The sequence below is a fragment of the Pituophis catenifer genome, unplaced genomic scaffold (genome assembly GCF_029215685.1).
Source record: "Pituophis catenifer annectens isolate HBS135680 unplaced genomic scaffold, rPitCat1.0.hap2 SCAF_2, whole genome shotgun sequence".
Taxonomy (NCBI): domain Eukaryota; kingdom Metazoa; phylum Chordata; class Lepidosauria; order Squamata; family Colubridae; genus Pituophis; species Pituophis catenifer.
In genome coordinates, this window is record NW_027256882.1 from 208,799,283 (window position 1) to 208,815,867 (window position 16,585).

The 16,585-nt window shown below is 39.7% G+C and overlaps 1 protein-coding gene across 3 annotated transcripts in view; it reads left to right on the forward strand.

The window, feature by feature from the left end:
* The first annotated feature begins 1,814 nt into the window (after positions 1–1,814).
* PALM2AKAP2 (PALM2 and AKAP2 fusion) overlaps positions 1,815–16,585 on the forward strand; it is a 253,616-nt gene continuing 238,845 nt past the window's right edge. For 2 of the 3 annotated variants that reach the window (XM_070938554.1, XM_070938552.1), the window contains exon 1: positions 1,897–2,253. In XM_070938554.1, coding sequence (XP_070794655.1) covers positions 2,209–2,253 — 45 coding nt within the window. In that variant the 5' untranslated portion in view covers positions 1,897–2,208. Of the gene's footprint in view, positions 1,855–1,896; positions 2,254–16,585 lie in introns of those variants that run through there. The other variant, XM_070938551.1, reaches the window with a different exon arrangement.

Here is a 16,585-nt window from a genome sequence, read left to right on the forward strand (position 1 = left end):
TTTCCAAAATGGAAGTCTATCTGAAACTTCTGGTTTTGATTTATTTATACATCAACTGGTTATAGAATCAGTTTAGCCTAGCAGTTAAGACACCAGGCTACAGGAGTTTGAGCTCTGCCTTTGGCCTGAAGCCAGCTGAGTGATTTGGGGTTGGTCCCTCTCTTTCAACCCCAGGAAGAAGGCAATGACAAACCACTTCTGAAATTTTACAGGGACTAGTCCAGGCAGTCTGCATGAGTCAGCACTGATTTGAAGGCATTAAACAAATGGTTATACTGTTCCTGCATAAACACGTGTATATGTGATATTTACTAAATTCATCCTTTTTCTAGAGTTAAGCTGGCCCATGTAATACACCAGGTCAAGCATAAAGCTAACCAAGCTTGTCATGTAAGTTCAAATGCAGCCAATGTGTTGTCACTGGTCCTGGTTAAGCCCATTGTGCAAAACTAGCCACAGCATGGCAGTCCAACGAAACTGATTTCCAATGGCACAGATTGCCTGAACATTCCCGCTAATGCGGGATCTCACTCTGATTAGCTGAATTACAGAAATTCATCCGAGTTGCTGTAGAAGGTTTTCCGTGCGAGTATATTCTCTTATTAGAAGCCTTTATGGAGATCTAGTTCAGAAGTCGTGAGGTTCAATAGGTACTCGGAGCATCAAACCAATTTCTCCGCACTCAGAAGCTGCATCTTTTCCTCACTACCACCACCACCCCCCATGCCTCTTCTCTTTTAGGACATCTTGACTGATGAAGAGATCTGGAGGCCTTGAAAGCCTACTGATTCTTCTATTTTTCTTTTTCTCTGAGAGTTGCATTAAGACAAGAGCCTGCCTTAAGAGAGGGAAATGTTGGGAAGGCTCCTTCACAGTTCTCCTCTATGTCTTTCCTGTGCAAGAATGCCTTGCCCAATGAACATTTTGTAGACCAAGCAAAATATTACAGGGGAAGACTACGGCTTCCCTGTCATCCTTTCTCTACAGGTTAAAAGTTGTGCGGAACAAATCTCTGGACGTACTAAAGCAGGATGGGAAGGTAAACTTCCCTTATTCAAGTATTCAGGTAATTGACTTACAATAGTTCATTTAGTGACCATTCAGTTAGAACTGCACTGAAAAAAGGTGATTTATGACTATTTTTCAGAGTTATGACCTTTGCAGCATCCCCATTATCATTTGATTAAAATTCAGATGCTTGGCAACCGGTTCCCATTTATGACCCGCTGCTGTGTCCCGAGGTCATGTCCCTTTTGCGACTTTCTGACAAGCAAGGTCAACAGGGAAGCGAGATTCACTTAAGAAGCGGGTTCCTCACTTAACCACTGCAGCCACTCACTTTAACAACCGTGGCACGAAAGGTGGTAAAATGGGGGCCAAACTCACTTAAGAAATGTCTCAGTGAACAACAGAAATGTTGGACTCGACTGTGGTCGTAAGTCGAGGACTACCTGTACTTTACCGCAGGTTCGCCTCCTTTACCGTAAACACAAAGCAAAGGGCAGAGAGCCGCAGAGGAGCATGACGGGCCGGGCTCCTGACGCTTAGTGAAAGGAAACACCCGGGAAGCTCCGGGGCAGCGCTTCGTTCTTCTTTTTTTTCTCCTCAGGGAGAGCCCCACGCAGATAGCGGCGGCACAGCCGCCAGGCGGAGGGAAATACCCTCTTCTCTGCTCCCCGCGTCGGACTGCGCCGTCGCCGCGCCTCTCCGCCGCGCCCTCCCGCCCGCGTCTTTTCGGGCAGGTTTTCATTACTACAGACGCCGCCGACGTCCAGCCTCCTTGGTGTAAGCTAGAGCGCTCCAGAGGAGGAGCGAGCTCTGTGAAACGTCAAGGCGGAGAGGAGAGAAAAGGGGGTGGGAAAATATATATATATATATATATATATAATTTTTTTTAAAAAAGATTGCAGTCCTGGACCGCGCTGCGTTGGGATGGCAGTGCTGTAGTGTGACAGCAGCGGCGGCGCCCAGACGCAGCGATGAAATGTAGCTAACAGCAGCCCTGCAGCTGGGAAGCAGGCGGGCACCAGGCCGGTTTGAAATGCGCTGACTTCCCGAGCTGTGGCGGTGTTTTTGTTTTTTTCCCCCCGACCAGAATCCATCCGGCTTGACTTTTTCCACTCGGCGGCATTCAATAACTCGAAAGCGCGATTCCCTCGTTGCTTGCCGGGTCTCTCTGCGGTTTGCTGCATCCTCCGCGCGCCCAGGATGGCGGAGGCTGAACTGCACAAGGAAAGGCTGCAAGCGATTGCAGTAAGTCTGCTTCGGCTTGTTTGGTTTTTATTGTTATTATTTTTTTCTCTCGGTTCTTATGTCTGAACGTGGGGAAATCCAGAGCCTTGAAGGGTTGCTCCGCATTCCCTCACAAGAGGTGGACGGATGGCTTTTTTTTTCTTTTTTTACTCACCTCGCCCCCCCCTTCCCCTCCTACCCATCGTAAAATGCGCCCTGGTGAAGTTGTGCTGAGTTTGCCCTTTCATTTTTTTGCATTGGCTTCATTGCTTTGTAAAGAGCAAATGGGCTGCCTTTGGCCGTGCAGCGACCGAGTTGTAGTGGGTTTGCATGTGACTGAAGTGAATAGGAGATAGATAGAATAGATAGGATAGATAGATAGATAGATAGATAGATAGATAGATAGATAGATAGATAGATAGATAGATAGATAGATAGATAGATAGATAGATAGATAGATAGATCTATCTATGTACAAATTACTAGTTTACAAAATCTAGATCGGTAATTGCATCAACTAAATAGAAGCATAAAGAATGCATTCTCTTTTAAGGGCAGATGCACTAACAATCTGCAGTGGTTTGCTACAGATAGTAACAGTTGGCTGCTGCTTTGTGAATTGAGACAAAGTCAAGTACATAGTGTTGGTGATCCGTTTGCAATGCCAAAGCTAAAAACTCAGCAGCTTACATACAATTTGTAAGGCTTTAGTAATCGATTTGCAGTGCTGTTTATTCAGAGGTGAGTTCCCTTAATTCCCTCAGGTAAGCATGTGCTATTGCTGCCTTGACTGATTTCCTCTGACTTTGAATGGTAACTTCAGCAGCACCTGAAGTCCTTATCTGGGTTTTGGAAATTAAGTAGGGTTGGACCAGGATACTATTTTGATGTGAAACTATTGGGAAATACTGAGGTTGTGGATTGGACTGGGAAGTCAAAAATAATCCTGGAAGTAGGCAGTGGTAAACTACTTGTATATTGTTGCCAAGAAGCCTGTATGGACAAGCCATAAAATTGTCTTGTGTTGAACTTGACTCAAGGGAGATTTTCCCTTCCCTGTTTATTTTAATAGTTTCTATTTAAAAAATAGGTAAAACGAATATCTGCCTATGTAGGAGTTCCAAGGACAGACCCGGAACCCCTACATCAGCTTACACAACTGTTAAACAGAGAGAGAAAGAGAGGGAGAGGGAGAGGGAGAGGGAGATTGAAGAATACCATAAATAGGAATTCAGTAGACCAGCTAGCATTGTAATCTTTGTTATGATCACCAAGAAGGACTTGGAGGATGATAATATTGAGAGAGACATACTATATTCTTGATTTTAAAAGGGCTTATAAATCCATTCACCATCTTAAAAGTTTATCTGAACACTTTTAATCATATAAACTCCATTATAAGCCACACCCTTTATTCAAACGTCTTGGGCATAAAAATTGGCAGTTGAATAATGCCAGTTTTGTTTGATATTTAATGTGAGCCAGATATTTGATTTTCTATCAAATATGTAATTAATGGGAGGAGGAGAGGAGGAGGAGGAATAGAAACACTAAAAAGAATTTTTGGACTAGTCTTTGTTCTTCTGCATGCATTTTTCACTCGCCCTGGGAAACTTCAGATAAATATAAATTAATTAAAATATACAGGAAGTTTTATTTGACATTTAAAATCTGCGGAACCGATTTGAATATTATATATTATTAGAACTGATAGTGAATGTATTAGGCATATTGATACTGTTCTCTGATTTGAATTTAGAGTTCTTCTATATTCTGATTTCTCCATCCCCCACCCTGTTTGATCTCTTTGTCTAAAAATATTTTTGGAGAAAGTTTTACGTTTGTTAAGTTGACTGCAATAAGCCCAAGAGGTGGTTGTGTGTTTCTGCTCTTCTCCTCTGACCTTGTTCTTGAGGTAGCTCATGCTGTCCATCAGTAGCATGGATGCTTTGCTCTCCACTTTGTAAGGCCGATGTGCTTGAGCTGGATTTTATACAAGCAGATGTCTGTACATTACAAGTTTTTTCCCCCCACATGGTTTGCCGTTATCTCCTTCTTAGGACTGAAAGGGAGGGACTGGCTCATCCAGCCAGTCCCTGGATGGATGAGCCAGTCCCTCCATCCAGCTGTGGTCATCCAGCTGTGCCTAAGGTAGAACTGGAACTCAAAGACTCCCAGTTTCTAACCTGATCACCACCACACCAGACTGACTCTCTACAACCAAATGGGTCTTGCTTTTTCATCTACTCATTACATATCTTCACTGTTTTATTCCAGGCTCTTTCATACTTGGCACACCATAATGCTCTTTATCGTCTGCTAAAGTGAAGTGGAGTGGAATGGAATGGAATAGAAAATACAATACAATACAATACAAACTTTATTGTCACTTTAAATGTACACTAATCGGCATACATGAAAATGAAATTTTGTTGCATTCAGCTCTCCACTTCACACTTCGTTTTGCTCAATGTGATTTCTTTTACTGCTTCTATAATTTCACTGACTATTTTACTCTTACTGGTTTTTGACTAATAAATAAATAAACAAAGCATAATCCATGCTAACATATCTTTTTAACGACTCAAGAATGAGTGGGTAGCATTGACTCAAAAATAAAGTTAGCCCTCAATTTACAACCATTCATTTAATGACCATTCAAAGTTACAATGGCACTGAAAAAAGTGACATTCGGGTCTCGCACTTAGAACCATCATAGCATCCCCACAGTAATGTAATCAAAATCTGGGCTCTTGGCAGCCAGCATATATTTACAATTATTGCAATGTCCTGGGGTCATGTGATCACCATTTGTGACCTTCCTAGCTGGCTTCTGACCAGGAAAGTCAGTGGGGGAAGCCGAATTTGCTTAACAACCACATGTCTCAACAACTTGCATGATTTGCTTACAATTGTGGCAAAAAAGGTTGCAAAATTGGGCATGACTCATTTAATAACTGCCTTGCTTAACAACTGAAATTCTGGTCTCAATTATGATCGTAAGTTGAGGACTACCTGTAGAGAGATGTTTTTCCCCACATTTCTTTAGAAATTACATTTTAATTATTAAAGGCCAGATTGATGTTGAATAGAAATGAGTGTGAGGTGAGCTGTTATTAATTTGGATGTGCAGTTAATATTAGAATATGAAGCTTCAAGATTAGGTTGCCTTGTTGCAATCACCTGCCATGTTTCAGTGGTCATTTGTTCATTTGAGATAGATGTTGCACGTATGACTTGCCCCTCTATAATTCCTGCTTCAGTAAGGACCTAAAATCCCTACAGAATTGTGCACTATTCAGTTGAGTAGGTTTATAATCAATCTGAACATTGTGACAAGGTTCAAGGAATCAAGGTAAGTAGAACATTTTTAAACTATTTAAAATTAAATTTCTAAATCTTAAAATTCTAACATCAGTTCTCTTCCTATTGTATTTCTGGAGTAGATAAGAACTTTTAAATTTTCATATACATTATGCCTAAGAAATGCAGAACTAGAATAGAATTCTTAAACTTTCTTCCCTTCATCAAATAAAATACATAGAATGCCGTAACATCATATCTTTCACTTAGACTTAGACAGACAATTTGGTGTAGTGGTTAAGACAACCAGGAGACTCTGAATTCTAGTCCCACTAAGTGTAAAATCAGCTGAGTGACTTCGGGCTAACCCCATTCTCAATCCTAGGAAGAAGATAATGGCAAGTCACTTCGGAAATCTTGCAGGGACTTGTCCAGGAAGTTGCCAAGAATCAACATTGACTCAAAGTGCCCTCCCCCAAACAAACAAAAAATGAACTTATTTTTTATTGAGTGTTGCAGCCATACTGTTGGTTGGGACTAATAACCAATAACCTGCTATGTCCTTGTTGACTCCACTCAAAGGGTAGCATATGATCTGCAAAGCCATATCTGATTCTGATTGGATATTTGGAAAGTTGGGCCATAATTACTTAGACTTAGGCTGTAGTTATTTGACTAAAAGCAGTTCGTGTGATGTCACTTTTCTTCATTAAGGAAAACAAGGATACGATTACAGATAATCCTTGATTTATGACCACAGTTGTGACCAGAATTTCCATTGTTAAGTAAGGTGGTTGTTTAGTGAGCCCTGTTTCATTTCACTAGTTTTCTTGCTGTGGTTGTTAAGCGAATCGTTCAAGTTAAGAGAATCGTGTAGTTGTTAGGTGAATCAGATTTCCCCCGTTGACTTTGCTTTTTGGAAGTTGGCTGGGAAAGTTGCAAATGGATGCAACCTGTTGCATCCTGGAATCACATCAATTGATCCCAGGATATGACAACTGTCGTAAATATGTACCAGTTGCCAAGCTTTCAAATTTTGATCATGTGACCATGGGGATGGTGCAGTGGTCATAAGCGCAAGTACTGGTCATAAGTCACTTCAGTGCTGTTGTAACTTTGAATGCTTGTAAGTTGAGGACTACCTGTATAGAACATTCTTCCTGAGCTTAACTTTCCTTATTCAAGGAAGTTATCTGGTAAATTAAAAGGAACTGTTCTAGACTAGTGTTTTTCAAAGTTGCAGCTTTAAAGTGAGTGGACTATGGCTGGGGAATTCTGGGAACTGAAATCCAAGCATCTTAAAATTGCCAAGCTCTTGGTCTAGAGCAGTGTTTCCCATCTTTAAGATGTGTGTACTTGAATTTCCAGAATTCTCTAGCCTTCTGGAGAACAGAATTCTGTTGGCTGATAATTCTGGGAGTTGAAGTTCACACATGTTGAAGTTGCCAAGATTGAGAAATGCTGCTCTAGAGTTTTCCTTTGGGGATAAATAGCAAAGCACCTTCTGGAGCAGGGGTCTCCAATCTTGGCAACTTGAAGTCTTGTGGACTTCAACTCCCAGAGTTCCTCAGCCAGCTTTGTTTTGCTGGCTGAGGAACTCTGGGAGTTGAAGTCCACAAGTTTTCAAGTTGCCAAGGTTGGAAACCCCTGTACTGGACTGATTCATTTTGTGTATGTGTCTTTACTGACAGTCCTATATTATTTGATATTTTACGCTTGGTGTCTGTCTGTCTCTCTCTCTGATTTGTTTGCAACTCATCATGCCTCATGAACTGCATGAATTATCTCAGTAACTGTAATGCAAAATACATCAGCAAAGCTAAAAAGCACATTTCATTTGGAGTAAAAATTAAACATTAATGATTTCCCACAGGTAAAACATATGATTAGTGTTTCCTAGTTATAAATGAAGACATTTATTTCATTTTCAATAAAGTTTTGTTTTTCCAGGACAAGTTTCTTTGTACTTTTGCATCTGTTTATTATTTTTAAAAAATCTCATAAAACACATTTCCCTAATAAACACATTTTTCCAAGGTATTGCTTACTATTCTATGCTTGGTTTGCAAGCCTTGCCCATTGTGTGTGTGAGTAAAGAAACTGAAAAATAGTTCATCCTAATTTGTCTATTAATCAGGTTAAGGTGATTTGTGTTAATTAAAAACTTTTTGTCTCCATCCATATTTCTGATCATTTATAAAAGCATTCATATTCTACTTTTCATTTGTAAAGGCTCCCAGATAAGCTTATTGATAAATAAAAAAATAATATCCTTTTCTTTAAATTATAATCTAAAAGAGATGATCTAAAAGGACAAAAATAGTGTGTGGGAAAAATAAAAATGCAGGTGCCAGTATTAGATGTTCTGCTATTAATTTGATCACATATAAAGTTGTAGTATGAGAGATAATTTGATGTAGTGGTTATCCAGCTATCTGCTGGATAGCTCAGCAGACTAATGCATTGTAATTTAACTCCAGCTGTCTGCAATTAGTAAATTCGAATCTTGCCAGGCTCAAGGTTGACTCAGCCTTCCATCCTTTCTAAGGTAGGTAAATTGAGGACCCAGTTTGTGGGGGCAATAAGCTGACTTTGTAAAAATATACAAAAGTATGAAGGCTATTGCTTAACGCATTGTAAGCCGTCCTGAGTCTCCGGAGAAGGGTGGCATATAAATCAAATTAAAAAAAAAAAAAAAAAGCATGCTGGCCTAGAAACCAGGAGACTGTGAATTCTAGTTCTGCTTTATGCATGAAAACCATGCATGGTATGTTTGTCACCTTGAATTGACCAGTATAGTCAAAAAGGCAGAATAAAATCATGATGATGTTGATATGGAAATGGCTATAGTAGAATCTGGTAATTTTTGATCATCTTACCAGTATTAACTGGAATGATAAAAAATAAAAATAGAAACCCAACATTACCCATTTCTTTCTTGGTTAATTCTATGCAAGTCTTTCTAGATTCTTTCTGATTTCATGAACACAGATTTTATATAAGCATACCTTGTTTTATTGCATGGTGCTTTATTGTGCTTCACAGATGTTGCATTTTATTTCTTTTTACAAATAGAAAGTTTGTGGCAACCCTCATCAAGCAAGTCTATTGGCGCCATTTTTCCAACAGCACTTGCTCATTTTGTGTCTCTGTTCCACAATTTAGTAATTGTTGCAATATTTCAAACTCTTTCAGTACTATTAATCAGATGATTATTAGCATTTTTATCAATAAAGTCTTTTTAATTAAGATATGTACATTGTTGTATACATAACTTTTATATGCGCTAGGAAACAAAAGAAAAATTATGTGACATGCTTTATTGCAGTACGGGTAGTCCTTGACTTACAATTGTAATTAACCTGCAATTTTGGTTGTAGGTTGTGGTGACTGTAAAGTCGGTGACCACTTTACAATCACGTGACCACGCCTGATTTTATAACCTTTCTTGCAACGATCATTAAGTGAATACAATGGTGATTGCTGTGGTCATTAAGCAAACCCCTTGTTTCCTATGGGGCATTTTTTTGCTGGAAAAAAGAACTAAATGCCCATTTCTGGAAAAACAGTGTAAATTGCAATCCCTTGACTGCAGGACACTCCAAACAGCCATAAATGTGTGCCAATTGCCCAAAAAATGATCACATGACCTCAGGGGAGTGGAAATTGAACTTCAAATCTCTTTCATAAGTTCCTTTTGGGGGGTGGTCACTCATAACTTTGAATGATCGCTAAGCAACCAGTCATAAATCAAGGACTACCTCTATTTACTTTATTGTGGTGGCTTGGAACTGAAGTTAAAATATCTCTGAAATACATCTGTATTGTAACACTTACCTATTATGGTTCTTTCTCTAGAACTTCCATCTGGTTCCTGTGATCATTTTGGCCTAGTTACAGGGTGGGCTCTTCAATCGCTGTTCCTTCTCCGTGAAAGCAGAGGCCAGGACATTTCAAAAATGAAAAAGAGTGCCTTTTTAACTAGTTCACAGATGATGTTTCTAGATCTTTGGAAATCTAGAAGTGTGTGATCCATTACTTTGAACAATTTCCTGCTTCTCATGTTTAATTTCTGACCCCCATGTCACAGACAAGTTTATTTTTGCCTCGTGACAATTTAGAATTTCCTTGTCTAAAATAAATAAAAGGCCTTTTGTGTTTGAGCTTTGAAGGAGCAGCTAATGTAGTCTGTCAAAGCTTTCCTTTGAGGTTGGCTAAGAAGGGAATGTGAATATCCTTTGCCTTTTTGGCAAGTGTCTTTGCATGCTTTTAAATATATTTGTTTGATAGAGCTGATCAGATTATTTAATACAAATATGGCTACAGATGGGACACTGTTACTGTTATGAGAGGCCTCATATCGATTTCTTGCCTGAGAAGGCCAAAATGCTAAGAAAAAAATACACTCTCAATTTCTGATTGGCTCCTGTCTCTATTTGAGACTGTCATCTCTGTTACGATTGTCAATTAAACTGAGACAATCTTTTAAGAGATGCATATTCATAAGAGGGAAAGTCACTTTAGCCAGTTCTAACTGCCCTTCTGAATGGTTAAATTTAGCTTGGGAAGGAAAGTACAAAGTAGGAATAATCAGTTTCATGGCACTTTTTCCAACATTTTACTTCTATGTGCCTGTCAGAATAAAAATCATTCTGATTAGAACATGTATGTGATGTGTCGCTTCTTATTCAAACTTTATTTTTGTACAAATAATCCTTTTCCTCGAAATCTCATAGTACAGTCCTAATTCAAATGACCAATCCAATGTTCTGTAATCAAAATCAAGTTAGAAACCAGGTAAAAAAACTGATAAAAACATACATTATAACCTCACGGGTGAGTGTCAGTTTAGTTTACCTTTTGTTCTTTGAGTGATCTACTTCTGAAATCAAACCACAGGTACTTAAATAGAGTGGCTGGTTGTTTTGAATTGTAGCCTGAGCTCTTCTGTGATTAAAACTGTTGAAGAATGTATGTCAGGGGATAGACCAAGTAAATTATACATTTTTGTATATACCTTTATTCAGGATCACTCCAGCTACATATTACAGGGCTTATTTATATTACCTGGATGGAATACTACATTTTCAAGACAAGGGCATCTACAGGGTTTTTTTTACTGTGTAAGTTGCATGATTTTCTGGTTTTAGGGAAGAAACAATTTAGGCTTTGCAACTAAAATGTGGTTTGACCACCATGAATTGGCATCCCAATTTGGCCGTTCTTCATCTTATATATTGGAGTTAATAACCTTTACTGCCAGTTATAGGAACTAGACTTTCTAAGGCAGGGGTGTCAAACTCGATTTCATTTAGGGCCTCATCAGGGTTTGTTTCACCTGGGGGGGCATGGCCAGGTCAACATCACTCATGTCAGGGGTGCCTGTGGTGGCCTGAGCATTATGCCAGCAAAAACGGGCTCCCAAGCTCTGTTTTCGGCTGTGACGGCCTCCTGTAACCCTCTGCCAGCAAAAATGTAGCTTAGGAGAGCCACTCGCAGTCCTCCCAAGCTCCATTTTTGCTGGCAGAGGCACCACGGGTTGGTCCTTTGCTGTTTCCTGGGCATCCCCACGGACCAGATCTAAGCACCCCGCAGGCTGGATCCAGCTGCCGGGCCTTAAGTTTGACACCCCTGAGATAGATAGAAGATGGATGGATGGATGGATGGATGGATGGATGGATGGATGGATGGATGGATGGATGGATGGATTGGTGGATGGATGGATGGATGGATGGATGGATGGATGGATGGATGGGAGGACAATTAACTAGTGGAAAGGCTTGCCACTAGAAGTTGTGGCTGTCCCATCACTGTAGGTTTTTAAGAAGAGACTGGACAGCCACTTGACTGAAATGGTATAGGGTCTTCTGCTTGGGCAGGGGGCCTGGATTAAAAGACCTCCAAGGTCCCTTCCGTTATTCTGTAATTCTGTAAGAGTCTCCCACTCAAGCAGGGAGATGGACTAAAAGACCTCCGAGATCCCTTCCAACTCTGTTATCCTATGATTCTGGAAGGCTGTCCTGTTCGAGCAGGGGGTTGGACTAGATGACCTCCAAGGTCCCTTCCAACTCTATGCTATGCTTCGACACACACACCAAGCCAAAACGTTCCCCTGTGGCAGCATTGGCAAGCCAAAAAGCAGAATTATTGGGGGACCCTCAACTTCTTTCCTTGCTTCAGATCGTGGTCCTCTGTGGCCCCCTGAAAGAGAACCAGGAAGCAGGTCAGACAGGAAGTGGTGGCTTCCCAGGGCAGAGTAAGAAGAGACAGGATAGTCAGTTCTCCAAAATGGTCTAGGCCGGGTCTCCTGCTTGAGCAGAGGGTTGGACTAGAGCAGGATTTCATTGAGGGCCACATCAGGGTTGTGTTTGACTTCGGGGGGGGGGGCAGGGTGGCTTTGGCTATTTCAATGTCACTCATGTCAGGGGCGCCTGTGGTGGCCTGAGCACTCTGCCAACGAAAACGGGCTCCCGAGTTCCATTTTCGGCTGTGACGGCCTCCTGCAGCCCTCTGGCAACAAAAATGGAGCTTGGGAGAGCTGCACGCGGCCCTCCCTAGATCCGTTTTTGCTGGCAGAGGCACTGCGGGCCAATCCTTTACTGTTTCCAGGGTGGCCCCCCAGTCCAGATCTAAGTACCCAGCAGGCTGAAGCTTGACACCCCTGTTCTAGGGCATCCAATTCATTATGCTTTAATTTCCATGATCAGAAAATAAGGAAGGAAATTCAGAACAAAGTCACTGCCAGTTGCAAAAAACATGGCAGTCATTACTTTGTTCCTGACACCTGTATAAAATCACCATATTCTAATCTCCCTTTTACCATAGACCAGTCTTTCTCAATCTTGGCAATATGAAGATGTGTAGACTTAAACTTTCAAAATTGCCTAACCAGCTAGCTGGCGAATTCTGGGAGTTGAAGTCCACATATCTTCGTCTGCATATGCCAAGGTTAAGAAACGTGAATAGATCAAAGGAGACAGACTCCATGGACACTTGTAAGCAGATTCTCCTGGTTTAAGACTTTGCAGGAGAGGCAACCTTAGGGGGGAAATGAGTACTACATTTGCTTTTTTAGTGATTTATTAGTGCCATACTTCAACCTAGTAGAAAAGGCCAGGAGACAAAATAAATTTTATTTTAAATTAATCTGCAACCTAAATTAACTATTAAATATGAGATTTATCAAGCATCTAATAATGTTCCAATGTTCTAACAATTTTAAAATTACAATGTGGGGACAGCTTTTAGAGAGCGTCCAGGAGCATCCTCAAGATTTGCAATGCTACCCAAGAACTTAGATTGTACTGTCTTGTATATTCAGGCTATCACCCTGGCTCTCTGCCATTTATTTTTGAGCAGTGTTGAGAAATATGATCACCAAATGTTCTTGGTTTTTAATTCCCATTAGAATGAGCCAACAAGTAAGCAAGAGCTGTTAGATTTTGTAGTCTAGTGACAGATGGAGAACTCCACCACAGCATTAGACAATTCGCGTGATTCACCCAATCACCATGAAAATAATTCTTTTATTGACGTTTTTTAGTTATTCCACTTCTCCTAATTAATATTTATTAATGTCTAAAGAAGACAGTTCAAACAACTGAAATTTCTTAGAGAAATAGTTTTGTCAGAAATGACACACAGTTAAAGATTTCACAAACTATTCAAAGATATTAGAAATATCTGTGAATAATTTTAGAATAAAGTCAGTTCAGTTTTGTTTTTGTCTTTTGATGTTTATCCTGTATCATAGTAGCCTGCTTCTGAAAGAAAATCAACTATTCTTGCTGGGTAAGCTTTATTTGTTTTCTGGACAATAAAAGGCATTCACTGTGGCTATTGCAGATTTAGTAAAAGCTTTCTAATTTTATTACAGTTATTTTTAATAACTGTATATGCTATGTACATATAGTCATTCAATAAGATCACTGGATTCCTTATCTACTAGCAATCTGAACAGAAGGACAGATTAGATGAATTTTAATTTATTTGGTATAATAATGACTTTTATTATGGTGTGCTTGTTACTCTGCTAAAGATTTGGAAAAGAAATATTTTGTGAGATGTGAGAGTTCTTGTAAATAAAATACTTTATAAAAGTATTGGCCCATAAGTAAGCTTGCCCTTGCTTCTAATCTAGAGCCAAGATTATTATATTTTCTTAATCGGTCACCATTTCATATACATGCAGTAGATAAAAACTGAAATAACAGTTTAAGTATGGGCTGCATTCAGACACAATCTAAACTATGGTTTAATGTTATATACACAAATTTTGGCTAGTGTGTTTCCCCTACCATGACTATGTTCAGTGACTCATGAGAAGGCTGATCTGATCTGAGTTCACCGTTATTTGAAATCTAAAACAAAATATTTAATATTGTTAATCATGGATATAGTTTGGAGCACGGGTGTCAAACTTGATCGCATCACAGGCTGGATTGTGATGTATCACGATGTTTTTTGCCTTTCTGGAGCCAGGGTGGGCGTTGCCTGAGCATGACGTATCCGGCCCATGGGCTGCCAGTTTGACAGGCCAGATTTAGAGCAAGGGTGGGCAACTGTGGCCCCTTAATGGACTTCAACCCCCAGAATTCCTGAGCCAGCCATCTGGACACCTGAGGAAATTGCAGCACTAGCATGTAATTATACTTATTTATTAAATCCAAATGCAGCCAGAACACATCTTATAGCTTTGACAAAATATTTTATTAAAGGATACTGAATAGATTAATTTACGAATCTGAAAATTTTGGGAGAAAATGGATGAAAAATTTCTAACATTTCTTTTTTTAAAATATGTATTTATTCATTTCTTATTAATATATTGGACACAGTGTGACCATCCTGGCGTCATCTCCGCCATACACACTAAAATATAAAACAAATATCATATATATTCATCAAACATTACTAATTATATATAATTATTCTACCCAATGTACTCAGTTATATTTACATATATTACATCACATTTCGGGTTTACAAATCCTGGTTATTTCCTGTTCCAACTCCCACCTCTTAGTTCCATGCATTGGTAAAATCTATTCCGTATATCATGATATTCTGTCTCTCCTTTATTTTTTAATTCTAACGTTAATTTATCCATTTCTGCGCAAACCAATATTTTCTTTATTATCTCCCTTTTCTAAAGGTATACTTTCATTTTTCTATTGTTGGGCGTATACCATTCTCGCTGCCATTATGATGTGTAATATTAAATATGTTGACACTTTACTATGTAAAAATTTCTAACATTTCTCTTTTCTCTTCATTTTTAAATTTCATTTGTCTGCATCCATTTAATTTTTTTTTAAGTTCGTGAGAAAATATATTCACTGAATGTATTTTTGACTAATGTATCCATGATTCTAATACAAATTTATTTTCTCTAAATGTCACTACTTTTCCTTTAATAATGCCACTGTTGTGGACATTTGTTATGGCCAGGTAAAGTTAGAAGAATTGTGTGAATAATAACAGTTGCTATTTTCCCATGAGTTCAAAGGTGTGAAATTAAACAAGTTTGTATTAAAATGTGAATAGAGCAAATGTTTTCCCATCTCGAGCAAAGGAAAACTTCTGCATGGTGGAGCTAAAGGGAAAAAAATAAACATAACTTCATTTTTGAGATCAGGTGTACTGTATCTTAATAAGTAACATTCTCTTTTCCACTCCTCTTCATGTATGCTGATTTCTTCCATCATGTGTTTTTTATTTGATGATTTACTGTTATTTGTAATAAACATTTAGCATGTAAAAATTGCTTATAAAATTTCGTTTCACTAGGAAGCATGTGGGCCAAATTCTTTTGTCCTGCAGGCATTCTGGATGTCTGTGTTTGGAACTGAAATTCTTGATATCTGAGTGACCAAATAGTTGGTCCATTGGCCACGATTCCATTGGGCTACTTGAAATTGCATTGGCTTCAAATGGATGACAATCACTTGCATTTTGCCTGATATTTTGGCTTGTGTCACAGAAGGGCACAGCTGTAAAGCAGCTGGATTTCATTTATATTTGAGAACAAGACTCCATTGTCTGTCTCTAATATGATTTGCCCTTCCTTTCTCCTCCATTCCTCACTTATTCCATCCCCCCCCCACACACACACACACACTTTACATGTTGGCTGCTTACAAGAAAAGTAGCTATGGAAAAAGAAGCTCACACTTTGAAGCCTAAAATCTACATGGCATTAACATCTGTCAGGAAGAGTGCTGGATTCAAGGCTGTTTTCTTTGGCTGATATAAAACTGGAGCAGAAATTTTAGTTCTTTTGGTTATGTGTCCAAGAACTCCTGGCTTACAAACTAGTATAATTGAGACTTGAGCCTTTTCCATATGTTCTATATATTAAGGAGATAGGGGGGTGATAGATTTTACTCTTCTGGCAAATATCATAAACATGTTTACATGTTGCGCAGAGGGAGAAAATACCATGGCCTTCCAGATATTGCTTGACTAAATTTCTTACCAATGATTGTTGGGCCTAAGGTTCCTCACTTGACACACTGAAGAGATTTGTATATGTGCTTATCCATATTGCTCCTCCTCAATATAATGACCATAATCATTACATAATCATGTTACACTCTTCCTGCGGGACCTCCATTGGCTACCAGTGGCCCTCCGGGTGAGATTCAAGGTGCTGGTAATCACCTATAAAGCCCTACATGGCTTAGGCCCGGGGTATTTGGCGGATCATCTGCGGCCAGTGACAGCTCCCCATCGCCCAGTGCGTTCCCACAGGGAGGGCCTCCTTGGGGTACCGTCGGCCAGACAATGTCGGCTGGCGACCCCTAGGGAGTGGGCCTTCTCTGTGGGCACACCTACCCTGTGGAATCAGCTCCCCCTGGGGCTCCGGGTGGCCCCTGACCTTCGCTCTTTCCGCCATGGCCTTAAAACATGGCTATTTCGCCTGGCTGGCTTGGACTGAAGGGGTTTTAGAGGAGATTTTAATGGTCTTTATAGTTTTATTGGGTATTTTTTTTAAAAAATTGAACTTTGTGTGTTTTATTGTTGTGAGCCGCCCTGAGTCCTTTCGGAG